At 40.9% G+C, this 16976-nt stretch overlaps 1 protein-coding gene across 3 annotated transcripts in view; it reads left to right on the top strand.

The window, feature by feature from the left end:
• Positions 1-16976, top strand: part of ctcf (CCCTC-binding factor (zinc finger protein)) — a 49140-nt gene that overhangs the window by 21180 nt on the left and 10984 nt on the right. For all 3 annotated transcript variants that reach the window (XM_085991333.1, XM_085991332.1, XM_085991331.1), the window contains exons 3-7: positions 3027-3197; positions 7489-7622; positions 12403-12523; positions 14070-14219; positions 15470-15630. In XM_085991333.1, coding sequence (XP_085847459.1) covers positions 3027-3197; positions 7489-7622; positions 12403-12523; positions 14070-14219; positions 15470-15630 — 737 coding nt within the window. The remainder of the gene's footprint in view (positions 1-3026; positions 3198-7488; positions 7623-12402; positions 12524-14069; positions 14220-15469; positions 15631-16976) is intronic.

The raw sequence follows: 16976 nt of genomic DNA, 5'->3' as shown, positions 1-16976 counted from the left end.
TGAATAGAATCATCCTTCTCTCTTATACCCCCCCCCCGCGACATCTCATTTGTCCAGAAAGCAGTAATTCATGTTTTGGTACTGTTCCGTGTACAGTGACTGCTGTGTTACCAAAGTGGCCAATCTTGTGCTAGCCTGTACAGTAAGTGTGGGCTGATTGACCATTGGAGCTATCAGAAATGAGACCAGTCTTGACTTGGCCACCACTGACACGTGTCAGTTGCTGAAGTAAACTTCAAATGATATAGTCCTCATTTGTAAGCTGTAAAACTTTACAACAAAATTCTGCATTATAATTGACTGTTTTCTGCTTAAATGTCAGTTACCATGATGACTGAGTCAGATAATGTGGCTGTGGATGAGTCAGAAATGTTCACGGGTGGGGGGGGCGAGGTTTAGATAGTGATCAGACTGCACATGGCAGCTGTTTTTTTTCCCCCCCTTCCCTTTCATATCCCAAGTGTATTTGCCTATGTAACCGTCATTTTGCTTCAAAGTAATTCATTATATGTGAAGTGCTTTAAGATATTTCTGAGACACGATAAAGCACTGAGGTGAATTGTTATGCCCTCACTGATGCCCTGGCTGAGATTGGCAGATGTGGCAGAGAGCCACATCTGAATAGTGACTTAAGACCTTTTAAAGCTATACAGTACATAAGTTGAGGTGTGCGCATAAGTCTTATATTTAAATATCTTGTATCTTTTATGCAAATCATCTTCCCTCCAAATAAACTGTACCGGTTACTTTCTGCCTCATAAGTCTCCTTCCCCCCCACGGCCCTCAAGATCAGCACATACCATTTTCAGACTGAAATGTGTCAGTAGTACATGCCTGGGGGCATACCAATGCTATAGTTGAATATGTTGCTCAATGAATATGATTCAACTCTATGGTGATCTGGTGACCAGTGCAGATCTAGGAGTCAGAAAATGATAATTCTGTTGTTAGTACACCAATTTATTGTGTTTCCAGAAACACAACCTGACATAAATATGGCTATGCTTGTTAACATATGTCTAATGCCAATTGATAAAACTGTGGGGAAAATTCAGCCTGTAATAATGAAATTTTCATGAGTATTTGTGGGTGGAGAAAAGGGAGTGAGAGGAGACTATCACTTTCCCATCATCTGTTGGAATTGTGATGGGATGACGTAACTGCTATACTGTGCTATGGTTTTGTTTTTTTAAACCCCTAACTAAAATAAGTGTAATAGACGGTTATGTGCTAAAGCTTGAAGTTTTCAAGTCCAAATCTCCCACCGCATTTTTACCAGACCACATTACATAAGGAGACAGTGCCATTAGTGCATTTACACAAAAACACTGTTTTAAGCTGTGTCTCCTACACTGTCCAAGTATTTTATTAAATTATAACTGAACAATTGAGTACATAATTTGTTTGGGGGGTTGGTGGGTTCTGAAACAGGTGAGGATGGGAAATCCCTTTATTTTCACGGACTTTTAGGCTATGCCAGTCAAGCTGGTGGGTGACTTGCTCTGACCTCCACCAAAGATAGGAGAGCAGCCCAGGGGAGATCCTCCTGTCAACTTTGCCTCTCCACAGTAGTGCTAAGATCAGAATTTTAGTGATGTGATGTGATTGAACCTCAACAAAGCTGGAAATTACTACTGGTAATAGCAGATGAACATGTAATGTTCCTCTGTCCACTATTTTAATGCAGGTAATGGGTTAATGCCTCTGGCAGAATAGCAGCTGAACTGTTAAGTGTTTGCTAATGTCACCAACGATAAATAATAGTCAGGTCTTTTAACCTGTTAAGTGTTTTGAAGAAGAGAGAGCTGCAAATGAGTGTGTGCTCTCAACGGTCCTGTAAGTAACTTCCAATACACATGCAACCATATTTCATAACTTAAGGAGGGAGGGATGGGTCACCAGAGGATTTTCGCATTCTTGTTTTCTGTGAGAGAATATTATTAATCTTTACTTTTGCAAATTTCTCTTTTGTATTGGTTTCTACTGTGCACTAGTAAAATATACAGTTTAAGTTTAACGTGCTATAAAAATTTCTGTCCTACTTGTTGAGCAAATTCCAAATAGAAGATGTTACTGCCTTATTAGTCAGTGCCACATGTTTGAACCATATGTTGCAATATATAGTTCTGTGTTCATTTGCTATCATCCACTGATACTTCAGTTTACTGCAAGAGGTGGTTGTGTAGAAAATGTGAATCACTTGAGATATGTGATTAGGCTATAGAATGTCTAATAGTGCTGGCGATAGAATGATACAAGACTAACATGACTGATACTCCTGTGATTAATTTTGTACTGTATTACCATGCTGAAATTATTTTGTATTGCTATGCTGGAACAGGCAGGAGGTAGTTTACAGGAATCCTTTTAGGAAATCATTTACTACCTACTTTATTTTTAATAGTGGTTAACCATAAGAAAATGTAATTCCCATTAAGTTGTCTTTGGTAAACTAACAAAAGTCGAACTTCCTGTCTGCTGTAAAATGTCATTAAATTCAATCCTCTTGCCTCCACTGGAACCTCTTTGCATGTCCTATTACTAACATCCCCTTTAATCTGATACCTATCATCATATACAGTGACCCAATTTGTGAATCATTATACAGGAAAGTTTCTGAATTGACATTGCTAAGAGCCTGGTTGTGGTGGTAAAAGAACTGAGTAAATATGGTTTTAAACTTGCTGTGGATTTCATATGCTGTATTTCCATTTTCGGCAAGCTTGTGGAGATACCAGGCAGCATTCGGTCTCTTTTCTAAATAGAAGGATGAGAGAATGAGGGGGCAAGGTATCCTGAGTGTACACAGCCAGATACAAAGGAGTAGGTTTCCTATGCTCCCCCTTGAGCAGTAAATTGGGGGTTAGGGGAAAGGTGTGGATAGTAGCTAGTTATGAAGTATTCATTTTAAATAGGTTTTCTTGTATGTGTGTAGCAATTTTCTGTTTCACAGGTGGGTCACAGTGATGCTTATAACAGAAAATAAAGTTTCAATTCTCATATAATTATGTTTGATTTGATTTTAGGAGTAAAGAAGACATTCCAGTGTGAATTGTGCAGCTATACTTGTCCCCGACGTTCTAACCTAGACCGTCACATGAAAAGCCACACTGATGAGCGGCCGCATAAGTGTCACCTTTGTGGGAGAGCTTTTCGAACAGTTACACTGCTGAGAAACCATCTCAACACGCACACCGGTAACAATAACAACTGCTTCAATTGAATATGTAGTACTATGCCAGGATATTACAAAGTTGAGATGTCAGAATACCTTTTTGTGTGTTCTGAGCACAATATTTAAGGTTTCTTACAGAGAATATAAGGATTTTAAAAAATTCAAATGAATAAGTTCTTAAATTTATTTTTTGTACAGTAACTGCAAAGATTACCTGTAATTCTTGCCACAGAATCATATTTCATTCTAACTAATTTTATTCGGTACTAATCAACATTTATACTTTTTTTTTTTCCATGCACAGGCAGAAACTGAAACCTCACCTGAGATGCATACTAGGGGCAATTTTCAGCTTGTGTGGGCAGAGCATGCCTGCTGCCTGCCCAGTGTCACCAGCGAGAATCAATTTTTGTGGTCGGGCCTTATTAGCATACTGTCAGTGAGCTTCCCACGCTTTTGGAGTGTGGACAGGCAGTTCACCAATTGGGGGCGGGAAATCCAGCAGCTCCTCCAGAGAGCCAAGCCAGCAGAATTCTGTTGGGTGGCACGGAAAGGCGCAGTGGTCAGGGCAATTTCTGTAGGGCTAGAAGGTGCACTCAAGATTCTCCTGGCTCCACAAAAATCACTAAGAATATTTGCCATTTCCATTTTTGGAGAGGCCACTCTATTTACAGTTCCACTGGGTTTGTGCAGAACGCACTCTGCCCAAGGGAAGCCCAACATTGCATCTGGGTCCTACGTATGTCATAGGACCCCGATCTGCATGGGCTAATGAAGTGGGCGCCTGGGCCGTGTATCTGAAAGGCCCCACCAAATGGTGGTGGAACGGGGCAGTGAGATGTGCACTGTGATTTTCAGTATGCTACTGCCACATAGCCGCCTGGCAGAGGAATGAAAATGAGCTCCACTGTGTTGGTGTGTAAATAAAGAGCGCATAAGTTTCCTTGAAGGACATTAATCTATATCTTTTCTATGTGATAATTTTTCAAAAAATTAGAATTTCTAATAATGGTTGTAAAAATTAGGGTCTTGCACGAAGTTCAAAAGGAGAAGCTGTAGTAGGACAAAGGAGATTGTGAGGTGTGGGTACTAAAACCGAAGCTGTTGAGCAATGTTTCCTCTAATTTTTTTTTTTGCCCATTAACGGGCTTTTAGGAGTTTTGGCCCTTTAACGGGCTTAGCGGGCCATTTAAAATTCAGCGCACGCGCGGTTTCTCCATTTAAAAGCCGGTGAGCTGGCTGTGCAGGAGCTCCAGAGCATTGCGCAGCTTAAAGGGAGCATTGCTGTTGAGACAAACGGGAGCTGACACAATGCCACCGACTGGATGGAGGCTTGGTGTAACAGCCCATTGTTGACGCAAACAAATGGGGAATGCTCATGATGAATATTGACATTGAAATGTTGACACACAAGCATTACTCAAAAATTGTGACAATTGGAAGTTCTCTCAAGGAAGTGTTAGCATTTTTAAGATAGATTATATCATTTTTTGTTCACTTTTTATTGTCCGTTTATTGATTGTGCATTTCTATAGTGCCTTACATGACCGTGGGACTTTTCAACACACTTCACAGCCAATGAAGTACTTTTGAAGTGTAATATTGGCAGAGGTGGTAACCAATTTGCACGTAACTTGGTCCCACAAATAGCAGACATAAATGACCAATTAAACTGTTTGTGAAGTTAGTTGAAGGATAAATGTTGGCCAGGTCACCAGTAGGACTCCCCAACTCTGGAAAAACAGCACCTCAGATTGTACAGCACTTCCTCTGCTGAGCTGGAGTGTCAGCCAAGGTTGTACTCAAGCCTTGGAGTGGGGCCTGAACATTCTAACTGAAGCAACCACTGAGCCGAGGCTGACTAAACTTTAATCAAGGCCTGGTGAGATCTTATACCACTTTTGAAGATTGATGAGGGATGTTATAGAGGCATGTTATTCCAGTACCTAAACTAATTACCAAATGGGATTTGCTGTTCATTTACCTGGGCGCGTTAGCAAAAACCTACCTAGATCTCAAGGCAAGGATGGACAAACTCAAAGCTTGTCTCGAATTATGACTTGGCAATGAGTGTGATCCAAGGTATGAGACACAAAATAATATAGGATGAGAAGTTTTAAAAAGACTCACATAATTCATCCAAGGAAATTTTACAGGGTTCCCATCCTCTTAAAAATTTTCACTTAACACAAAACCTGCACCTCGGATCTCCTCAACCAGAATTTTCTCTCTCCCTGTTCTTGCTTAATCAAAAGATTGCAATTGTGTGCATGGTATGAATTAATAATTTTAACAAAATGGGAAATAAATCATCACAAACTATTATCTTCACTATAACCAGAACCTATTATTCTGGGTGCATTTGTATATGACAACTGGCTAGTGAATTATAATTGTGTTATATCATCACTTCCCCTGCCCCCCCCGCACCATATTTGGTAGCCATGTCTGATGTTCATGCTGCCAGTTCTACCTCTGGTTGACATTAAATGAGTTGCATTTCTTCTATCTAACTATAGAACAGTCTGTTATTGTCTCATGGGAACGCATTAAAATAAACTCTAGTTACAGTATTTAAAAGGCACAATATTGTGTGTTTATTACACTTAATTGTGATAGCAGAATGGCAAGATGTTGCGGACTAGCTGAAACTGCTGCCTGCAACTCAAAAGCAACATTTTGTCAAGATTCCAGGAAATGTTAAAGTATTGGCTCAAATGGTTAATGCTCGTAAGAGGCAAGATGGCTGACTTAACAGTGCACTTGAAATTCTCGCTCTCTTTCTTTCCCCACAATAATCCAGATATGGAGAGATATGTTGGCGCTATTCTTAATCATCTAAGTTTTGTTTGGAAGATTTCCAATGATCTAAAGCAGAATCCCTGAATGAAATTCTGTCTTGAAAGGTGTTTATATTGGTTAGTTACAAGGGTGGTGGCTATATTACTAAGTTCTTTTCCAATCATTGGACATCCTTATCTTTCACTAGCAGTTAGCAGATTCTAGTTTACTGATGGGTGAAAGTTATAAAATTGGATTGATTATGCCCTTCAAAATGCCACATATCATTTGGCCCAAGAAAAGGGATGACTGTGAAATACTATTGAGACCTTCCACCCAATGGACATCCAACATATCTCCATCCTTCAAATTAACGTAAATATAGAAGAACCAGGGAGGAGATTTTCAACTGCTAGCCGCATGTTTCTCATTTGAAAAATGGACGACCGGCAGAGGAAATTCTACACCTGTTGTCGGATCTCGTTTGCAATTTTATAGAAATGGTTGGAGCATGAACATTGCATGCTGATCCCACTTTCTCTAGGCGTTGAGGCCTAACTGTTGGTTCTTGAGATGCTGGGGCCCGCTCTGAAAGGGTAAATTTTTAAAGAGGATTTTTGTGGAGCCAGGAGGCACAGGGGAGTCGACCTTGATTCAGTGTTATGTTCCTAGTTCTGAGTCAGAAGGTTATGGGTTTGAGCACCACTCTAGACAGCCCCGTGAGCAGAGACTAGAGTTCTAATCTTTGAATACTGAATTGCGATCCAGCAGGATACTTGCGTCCATTGGGAGTGGAGTGGCGGCCCCCATCGCATCTAGCCGGTTTTCCTGGTAGGGATTTGTGAGTCAGGCTAACAGCCTATTCACATAAAAGGAACTTTGTTACGGAAACAACCCTGAGCATGATCATCTGGATGTAAAGCAGTGGAAGAAACAGTTGCCTCGTGTGTATCATGGGCCGGAAGTGAAAAGGAATGCCCCGCCATCCCCCACAAAAATCTTCAGGCCCGCTGCTGGCCTGTTGTCTCCACTGGCATTCACTCCCACACTCGCCCATCCTTGTGCTGCTATCCATCTGGGGTAAAACAAAAAGGGATCTGGCTGAACCTAGCTCAACAGAACACTTCCTTTCATTCAAAGTGGACAGAATCCCCCAAGAGACACAACTTTAATCTTGCACTTGTTGATTGATTCTTCCTTAGTAGTTTAATTATTGCTCTTTATTTGGAAGAATAACAATGTTTCAAATACAAATTGGAGTAAATAATTACCATTACACTAAAAGTGCAATTGCACGAGACTTATTTTTCAAATCACTGGTCAATTTAAATGAATAGTCAGGAAAAATGTTCTGACTGGTGAAAAATGGTAGGCCTTTTTTAAAGTAACTTTATTTAAAACGATATGTGATTAATAACTTGTATGTCCCTAAAACTTGAATCTAATATGGTATAAAACTAGACTGTGCCACTAAACACCAAATTGAAAAATATGTGAAATGAGAGTTACTATGATCTTTGTAATCTTTATAGGTACTAAACCACATAAGTGTCCTGATTGTGACATGGCATTTGTGACCAGTGGAGAGTTGGTGAGGCATCGTCGTTACAAACACACCCACGAGAAGCCATTCAAGTGCTCTATGTGTGACTATGCTAGTGTGGAGGTAAGAAGTGAAATATTGAAGAGTAGTAGACTTTATATTAGTTTTATGAAGTGGTAGCAAACATCAGCTTTAAGTTGAATTTATTATTGAGGTAGATTCATTGGAATGTGAAATGGCATTTGATATCCACAAGGAATTCTGACTCGATTATTTTGTTTTGGAAAGGTTAGTGTAGGGGCACATAATTGTATTGTGGGGTACATCTTTTGCTTCCTTTTATGAGCTGACCCCATATCCTCTCCATCACCAGGACCGCCTACTTCCGCCTCTAACATTGCCAATCTTCACCCCGCCTCAGCCCATCTGCTGCTGAAACCCTCATCCATGCCTTTGTTACCTCTAGACTTGACTATTCCAATGCTTTCCTGGCCAGCCTCCCACATTGCACTCTCCATAAGCTGTAGAGCTTTGATCAGCACCTTATCTAAGAAGACTGCTCACTGTCTGAATACTGTCCAACAGCCTCGGTCAGCACTTGGACAATACAGAGTAAATTCCTCCGCCTGGGCAGTAATATGGCGGAGCAGATTGCCCACCCATTATAGATCTCGTCAGATTTTGCTTTAGTTGATTTTACTGGGATCTTGCAGGAGGAGTGGGATGATTTAGGGAGGAAATTCCAGAGTGTGGGGTCTAGGTAACTGAAACCAGGACCAGCGGTGGTCACGGCAAAGGTGGGGTGGGGCGCATGAGGTGGGAGTCACGAATGGAGAGTTTGGGGATGGGATTGTTGCACTGGAGTAGAGATATGGGGATGGGCAAGGTTATGGAGAAATTTTAACACCAGGGTGAAAATGTTAAATTGGAAGTGCTTGGAGAACGGAAGCCAATGTAGGTCAGTAAGGAAGGTGTAATGGACAAATGAGAGTGAGAAAATGCAGAAATAAAAAGGTCAAAAGAAAATGAAAATAGTGTGTGATGGAAAACACTTGGGAGAGATTCATGCAAAGGAAAGCTCAAGAAAATGAGGAAAAACAAGTTGCAAGTACAACAGATTTAATACTAAAAACTGATAATGCAATCGATACACTTTGGATCCGTCAGTCGTAAGGAGAGATAAAGTACAGGTCCATAACACGGTTTACCCCCCGACCCATAGTGCTGTACTTGGACTAAGGATTTCCAACCAAAATATGAACTTGCTTGCACCCCCCACCGCTGACTCATCCTCTGCCCCATCACAAGTACTGACTTTTGTGAAGAAAATGAAAGGTTTATTTGAAGTCCTGTGACCCTATTCCCACTAAACTGGTGATCCCTCCAACTTACCTTCCCGGCCCCTATGTTAGCTGATATTGTTGACTGTTCTCTTCAGGTACTGTCCCCCCTCCTTCAAATCTGCCATCATCACCCCTCTCCTCAAAAAGCCCACCCATGACCCTCCGTCCTTTCATACTACCACCATCTCCAACCTCCCTTTCCTCTCCCAAGTCCTTGAATGTGCTGTCACCTCCCAAATCCCTCATCAGGTTTCTGCCCCCGCCACAGTACAGAAACGGCTCTTATCAAAGTCACAAATGACACCCTATGTAACAATGGTAAACTATCCCTCCTTGTCCTTCTCGACCTGTCTGCAGCCTTTGACATGGTTGACCACACCATCCTCTTCAACGCCTCTCCACCATTGTCCAGTTGGGTGGGACTGCACTCGCCTGGTTCCATTCTTATTTATCCAGTCGTAGCCAGAGAATCAACTGCAATGGCTTCTCTTCACACTCTCACACCGTTGCCTCTCATGTACCCCAAGGATCTATCCGTGGCCCCCTCCTATTTCCCATCCACAGGAAACTTTCTGGTATCCGACACGGACGGGACCGACGTGTTGCCGGTTCATCAACAATTCCGGATAACCGAACGCTATAGTAAAAGATGCGGAGCTCAGAGCTCCGTATAAAGCAACAAACCTGCAACAGCTTCAAAACAATCGGCACAAGTTGCAAGCGCCTCTGTAGCTTAGCAACAGCTTCAGCTACACCCTTGCACAGCAACAAATCAATTAAAAAAAAGTAACTAAAAGTAAAAAAAGCTACCTGAACCGACTCCTGAATTTTGCCGGTGGATAGAGCGTTCCGGTTATTTAGGGGCCGGTTAATCGAAAGTTTCCTGTACATGCTGCCCCTCGGTAACATCACCCGAAAACACAGCGTCCATTTCCACATGTACGCTGATGACACCCAGTACCACCTCTCTCGACCCCTCCACTCTCTAAATTGTGTCACTGCTTATCCGACATCCGGTACTGGATGAGTAGAAATTTCCTCCAACTAAATATTGGGAAGACTGAAGCCATTGTCTTCAGTCCCCACCACTAACTCCACTCTCTAGTTACCAACTCCAACCCTCTTTCTGACAACTGTCTGAGGCTGAACCACACTGTTCGCAACCTATTTGACCCCGATATGAGCTTCCGACCACACATCTGTGCCATCACTAAGTCTGCCTATTTCCACCTCTGTAACATTGCCCGACTCTGCCACTGCCTCAGCTCATCTGCTGAAACCCTCACCCCTGCCTTTGTTACCTCTAGACTTGACTATTCCAGAGCAATCCTGTCCAGCCTCCCATCTTCCACCCTCTGTAAACTTGGATGTCGTTCAAAACTCTGATGCCTGTATCCTAACTTGAACCAAGTCCCGTTCACCCATCACCCCTGTGATCACTGACTTACATTGGCTCTCGGTTAAGCAACGCCTCGATTTTAAAATTCTCATTCTTGTTTTCAAATCCCTCCAGGGCCCTGCCCATCCCCCTTTCTAACCTTCTCCAGCCCTACAACCCTCAGATGTGTACGCTCCTCCAATTCTGGCCTCTTGGGCATTCCTGATTTTAATCACTCCACCATTGGTGGTCATGCCTTCAGCTGCCAAGGCCCTAAGCTCTGGAATTTCTCCCTAAACACCTCCGCCTCAAACCTCTCTCATCTGCCCTAATATCTCCTTATGTGGCTTGGTGTCAAAATTTGTTTGATAACGCTTCTGTGAATCTCCTTGGGACGTTTTACTACTTTAATGGCGTTATATAAAAATATGTTGTTATCTGATGTTACTAAAGTCTATGTTCAGAGCAGAAAGCTGTGGAGTACCCAGCAGAAAGATGAGATACAATTCTCGAAGCTTGCATTGATCTTTGTTGAAACAACAACTTGCATTTATGTAGTGCCTCTGACATAGAAAACCATGCAAGGATCTTCACAGAAGCATAATCAAAAAAAATAGACACATGCCAAAGAAGGACATATTAGAAGGGGTGGCTGAATGGTTGTTCAAAGAGGTGTGTTTTAAGGTGGTGAAGGAGTTGGAGAGGCGAGAGTAGTGAAGAAGACCAAAGACATTCTGTTTGCAAATATGACTCTGACCTTGCTGTTGCTTGCCACTTTTGTAACTCTCCCTTCCTGCTCGGATTGTCCTGTCTTTGGTGTATGAGCAGGGTGTGGAGGTATTTGTTCTCTGTCTTCTCCTAAGGACATAATCCAGTTTGATACTTATGCTGTTCAAACCTCACAGCCTCCCTGGTCCATACTTGCATAGAAAGCTAAAGCTAATTAGTATATAGAATTTTGCATATCTTTGCACTTGCTTCATCTTTTGAAAGTGTAATTTACTTTATAGGGCTTTAGCTTTCTGTGTAGGTGGAACCAAGTCTGACTATCAATCTAGGCAGTTGTTTGATAGGAAATCATTAATTTAGCAAATCTATCACTAAATAGATGACTGACTGAGGACTATGATTTATTTTTGTTAGCTCATAGTAAACCACTTGAATTGGTGAAGACTTCTTTAACCTATGGGCATTATGTTGAGGGCTTTTTTGTAATTGAGCTGTTAGTGATGTTATTTCAAAGATTGAATTGAATTATGGGAGCACGACAGGTGCTTTGCACTTTGTTTAAAGCTAGCCTCAAAATGTCTCTTTCCTGTGTTGCATTTTTATAATTCATTATAGGTACATTTATAATTCATTATAGGTACATAATGAATGAACGACAAAATGTTACACTAAATTGAGTGTGGACCTCCCATTCATTGCTTTTAGTTTAGCCTGCACATCTAGAGCTGCTACCCCATTGGTTCTTCTCTATTTCTTGAAACTTCTGTTTTGTGTACTTGCTTTGTTGCATCAACTCTTTGCTTGTTATTGAAAGAACTAGTGCACTATTCTAGAAAAATGGCTTGCAGGAATGCAGACTGGGGTAGATTGCATGATGGTTGGCCATTATTCTGTGGTTTTACCCACCATTTGGATAAAAGCATTCATTGGTATGGGGGATGCATCACAGAATGAGGAAGATTATAGAGGAAGTACATAATCTAACATTCCAACATGTACAATATTTAATGGATACTTAAAAATGCAGTGCAACTGACTACTTAATAAAAGTAGGGTGAAATGAACGGAAACTCATATATTTAGAAGCAAATGTTTTTGGATTTGAGTTAATGTTCTAAAAACCTATTTAAATGCTTTGTCAGACCACTGGTCAAGATTCATGTCAATATTGAGTTTAATTTGTGATAAATATCTAGAGAAGACCATGTTAAAAATAATGCATTTTAAAAAGAGTTTGTTGATGCCATTGTATTTGTGCTTTGCCACTCAGTCAATAGATAGAACTAGTAATTGGTAGAACGGAGTAGAAAAGGCGTTCGATAATAGCTTGTTCAAGTGCTGGACACTTATTGGGATAGACTTATAATACATCGTTGTAAAACTTTTTATTATTCTCAACACTGAGATGTAAATTCTCATGCATTAAGGCTAACCTTTCATTTGATTTTTACAGGTTAGTAAGTTAAAGCGCCACATTCGCTCTCATACTGGAGAACGCCCGTTCCAATGTAGCCTGTGTAGCTATGCCAGCAGGGACACCTACAAGCTGAAAAGGCACATGAGGACCCACTCTGGTACAGTAATCTACAGCTTACTCTGTTATTTTCAATTGAGTCCAATACGTATTTTTGAATTTGAGAGCATCTATACGGTGGTAAATAATGCATTTTATACCAAATAGTTTGCACTGCAGCCAGCATGCTGCAATTGTGTACGTTTCTTTAGAGATAATTTAAAACAAATGGTTGGATTAAGGTGCTGTTTGTGTTCAGTCCTTATTTAGAGATTTGTATTTTTATACAAAATTGTTCTTGATAACAGTTACCATATTCTGAGATATACCACATCCAGAGTGTTGGAGAGCGTGATGAGCAGAATCTGTACTGGGTGAACTGTGGAGGCCTAACATTTGACACATGCACAGGACTGTCCTTGACACTTGCCGACATGCATGTGCAGAGTAGTGATGTCATGATGTGTTTACAAGCCTCAAAAGACCAACAGCAGCCAGGAAAGCCCAGTGATGAAACTGGTCTTCCTGGCTGGTGGTTTAAAAAAAAGTTATGGCAGATTTATCTTGATGTGGCTGCACTATAGGAGCCGGTGGCTGGAAAGCAATGTAAAAGTAACTCGAATGCATTTGGTTCTGAAAGTCAGCATACCATATCTTATTGATGAGAGGATAGAGAAGTATTAAATTAAAATATTAAATGAGGAACTTTATGCATGCTCATTCAGTGAACAGTTGAATATGTGAGAACCTAAACAATGAATGGCATTGATTAGGACTGCCTCCGTTTAGGCAGATCCTGCCCTTGACTGATATCCACACACTCAAATTAGTGATTACAAGTGGGATTCCCAGATGGCATTCTTTCTTCCTAGTGCTCTTGTTGCTTCTCTCCATGATCTGTCTGAAACAATCATACACCAGGGATTGAAGTAGCCATTTACAGGTGCATGTTGGACGTGGCCCATGGGGGTGGTCACTCTGACTGCTTGGCTCTTTTCTGCGGTCTGATCCACACCTGGGTAGCCCTGGAGAATTAGCATGCGGTGTCCGCCAGTACGCTTGAGGCCTTCTGTGAACAGTGAGCACCGCAGGGACTGGAGTGCATCATGGGTACCAGCAACAACATTATTTGAGTTTATAAGTTTCCTTGTTTTTTTTTATAGTTTAGTTCTTTATTACACTGTAATTAATGTTCTTGATGGCACTGGGTGGTTTATTTAGAAAAGGCATACCAGGGATTGAACCTTTCTGACCTGTCTGGCTTAATACCTGGAAGCAACTGGGAGAGGTCAACATCCCCGTTCTTTACAGAACCTGATTCCTATATTTGCAGCTTATTAACACCTGCACAAAGGTGGTGTTTACATTGGATTTTAGAGTGCTGTTTTTCTTTATTTTCTGGGGTGATACTATTTTTATTTCTGAATAATGCTGGTGTGCTTATTTTGTTAATATTGAAGCAAATCTTTTGTGGGGATGAATTCCTAATTGCTTTAAAATTATAGGCTTTGTTGTTCAATGGTTTTTTAAGTTGTACTGATCAAAAGGTGCACCCATAGTAGTTTAGTGCTCATCAGGCTATTCTAAAATGTGAATTTCTTAAATAGGTGAGAAGCCCTACGAATGCTATATCTGCCATGCTCGCTTCACTCAAAGTGGAACAATGAAGATGCACATTTTACAGAAACATACGGAGAATGTGGCTAAATTTCACTGTCCACATTGTGACACTGTTATTGCTAGAAAAAGTGATCTGGGTAAGTGTTAGACCTTCAAAACTTCAAATATAAATGTATACAAATTAGGGAAATTACTGCTCCAAAACTGCTGATATGTCAGCAGACCAAAGCCATCTCGCTCGTTGTCATCTGTGTAATTTGTGGCAAATATTAACACAATTGGGCCACAATTTCAATATTGTGCATATCCATATACAAGAAAACAGTAGTCAGGGCCAGAAAAATCATCCACAAAGCTCAAGTTCTGCCCCATCTGAGCAGTAAATCACTTAATTCTTGTGGATTTAGAGAAATGAATCTAGTGCCTTTGCTTCCTACCTGTAATATCACAGGTTCAAGTATGTGTCATGGTGCAAGTTGCTTTCCCAGCTAGAGGTTAGAGGACGCAGGCATCCCATTCAGCCTACTTTTCACTTTTGTTTCTCATTTCTCTTTTCTCCACCTCTCCCTTTACCCCAAGTAAAGTGAAAAAAATGTATGGATTGGGTGGTGAATGAAGTCTTGCACTTCAATATTTAAAAAATTGGTTTAGTAGGTTGGGACCGAATGGGTGGTGCAAGATCTTTTTTAAAAAAAACAAAACAAAACCAGTGACGCTAGGAGACTAAGTGCATACTTGGATCATTAAAAAGTAGTGAATTGCGATTGAAGAATGTACTTGTTCTTGTGCTATGCTGTTATAATGAAGCTTTGAGATTAACGCTAGGCTTCTTGACTGCATGAAAACAACTTTGGCCTGAATTCTGATTGACTAGTGCTTAATCGATTTGTTGTGCTAAGAAATGGAATTTCAACTTTACTGTTTATTCTCATTGATGAGAAGGCTGCTTATGGTGGAAGTAGCACACTTTTCAATTTGTTCCACCTGTTGTCAGCTTCAAACAGTCAAGATTTTGCTCAAATCAGATGCAGGGTAAAGCTCCCTCTACATTACCCAGCAATATAGCATATCCCAGCTTAAGAAAAGTAATTCTCCACTGCATTAGTGTAAAACTTCCATTCCTATACCAATGATCTTTGATTATTTAGTGTCTAGTTTGGAAGATTTGTGCCATAAATACATGCACAGTAGATTCCAGGGTGCATGTATCAATGCCACAAAACTTTACTTGGGATCCTTGTGGTCTGTAAATAGAATGCATTAATCCCACCAGTCAGGGCTATCCAGAAGTTGAAAGGGCACCATTGTGTCGTTCAGTCCCCTGTTGTGTTAAATAGTGCTGTAAGATGCAAGTTAAATCTCTTTTAAACCTCCCTTTTCTTCCCAGGTGTTCATCTGAGAAAACAGCATTCCTATCTTGAGTCAGGCAAGAAGTGCCGTTATTGTGATGCAGTCTTTCATGAGCGATATGCCCTCATACAGCACCAGAAATCTCACAAGAACGAGAAACGTTTCAAATGTGAACTTTGTGATTATGCATGTAAACAGGTATTGCAGTTGAACAAACCTCATTACTATGGTGGTAGAGGAGTATATTCAATAAATTCTGCATTTTTTGGGACTGCAATATACACTATATGGCTTTTGCTGAAAGTTTGTTGCATCTTAATCTGATAGGTTACTATTGTCAAGATAGCTGCCAAAGCACTATCTTCTATTGTGGCACTGGTTGAACTAGTTCTACCTCAGCTAGCACCCAGGGGGACTCCATATCATCTGAAGCATTTGTGCTTTTGATTGAGTTGCCAGAGGTCTGTGGTTACTTTCCTGATGGGTAGATATAACCACTCTTTTTTTCCAGAGGAAGGCAGGGGAGGAGGCAATTTACACTTAAAGGATTTCCTTATGCAATGGCCTCTGGACCACAGTATTCCTTTGCTTCTATCTCCTTTGATCAATACAGTGTGGAAATTGTCTGCTAGTTAAGAGTTTGGTTGTTTGAAAATGCTGTTGTCATTAAGAACTCTTAAGACCTGCTAGACATTTCTGTAGATCATGCTTTTTTAGGTTTTCAGTTACCTTCAACAGTTTAAACTGTTACTCAAGTTAGTCAAGTTTAGGAGCATCTGTATTTAATATCTATAGTTGCTTTCAGAGCATGTAGGAATTCACAGAGCTAACAGTGGCATAGTGGTTATGTTACTGAACTAGTAATCCAGAAGCCTGGATTAATGATCCAGAGACGTGAGTTCAAATCCCACCACGGCAGCAGTTAATTAAATAAATCTGGAATAAAAAGCTAGTAACCATGAAAATACCGGATTGTCATAAAAACCACAATAGGAAGGAAATCTGCCGTCCTTACCTGGTCTGGCCTATATGTGACTCCAGACCCACAGCAATGTGGTTGACTCTTAACTGCCCTCTGAAATGGCCTAGCAAGCCACTCAGTTATACCAAACCTCTACGACAAAGTCAGCACTGTACTTCCACCACAAGCGGCTCAAGAAGGCGGCTCACCACCACCACCTTGAGGGCAATTAGGGATGGGTAATAAATACCGGCCTTGCCAGCGACTTCCACATCCCATGAACTAATAAATTTTAAAAAAAACAATGGAGGAGGTCTTATTTATAATATATCAATAAAATGATAACCAACACCGTAACAACTTATGTGATTTTTATGCAGAAAATATCCTATGGTGTTTTAGAATAAGGGAATGGAGTGGGAGGGATTAAACCTTGTTTGAAGAGATGGGCTTTGAGAGAGTTTTAAAAGTGGGCAAAGAAAAGGAATGGCAGAGGAGTTTGGGGATGGTATTCCAGATAATGGGCTGATGCAGCTGATGGCTCCTCCACCGTGGCGCAGGGGAGGGTCTACAAATCTGAGGA

The sequence above is a fragment of the Somniosus microcephalus genome, chromosome 6, assembly GCF_052327205.1.
Source record: "Somniosus microcephalus isolate GS21.2 chromosome 6, FLI_Smic_1.0, whole genome shotgun sequence".
Lineage (NCBI taxonomy): Eukaryota > Metazoa > Chordata > Chondrichthyes > Squaliformes > Somniosidae > Somniosus > Somniosus microcephalus.
This window is presented reverse-complemented; position numbering and strand designations above follow the sequence as displayed.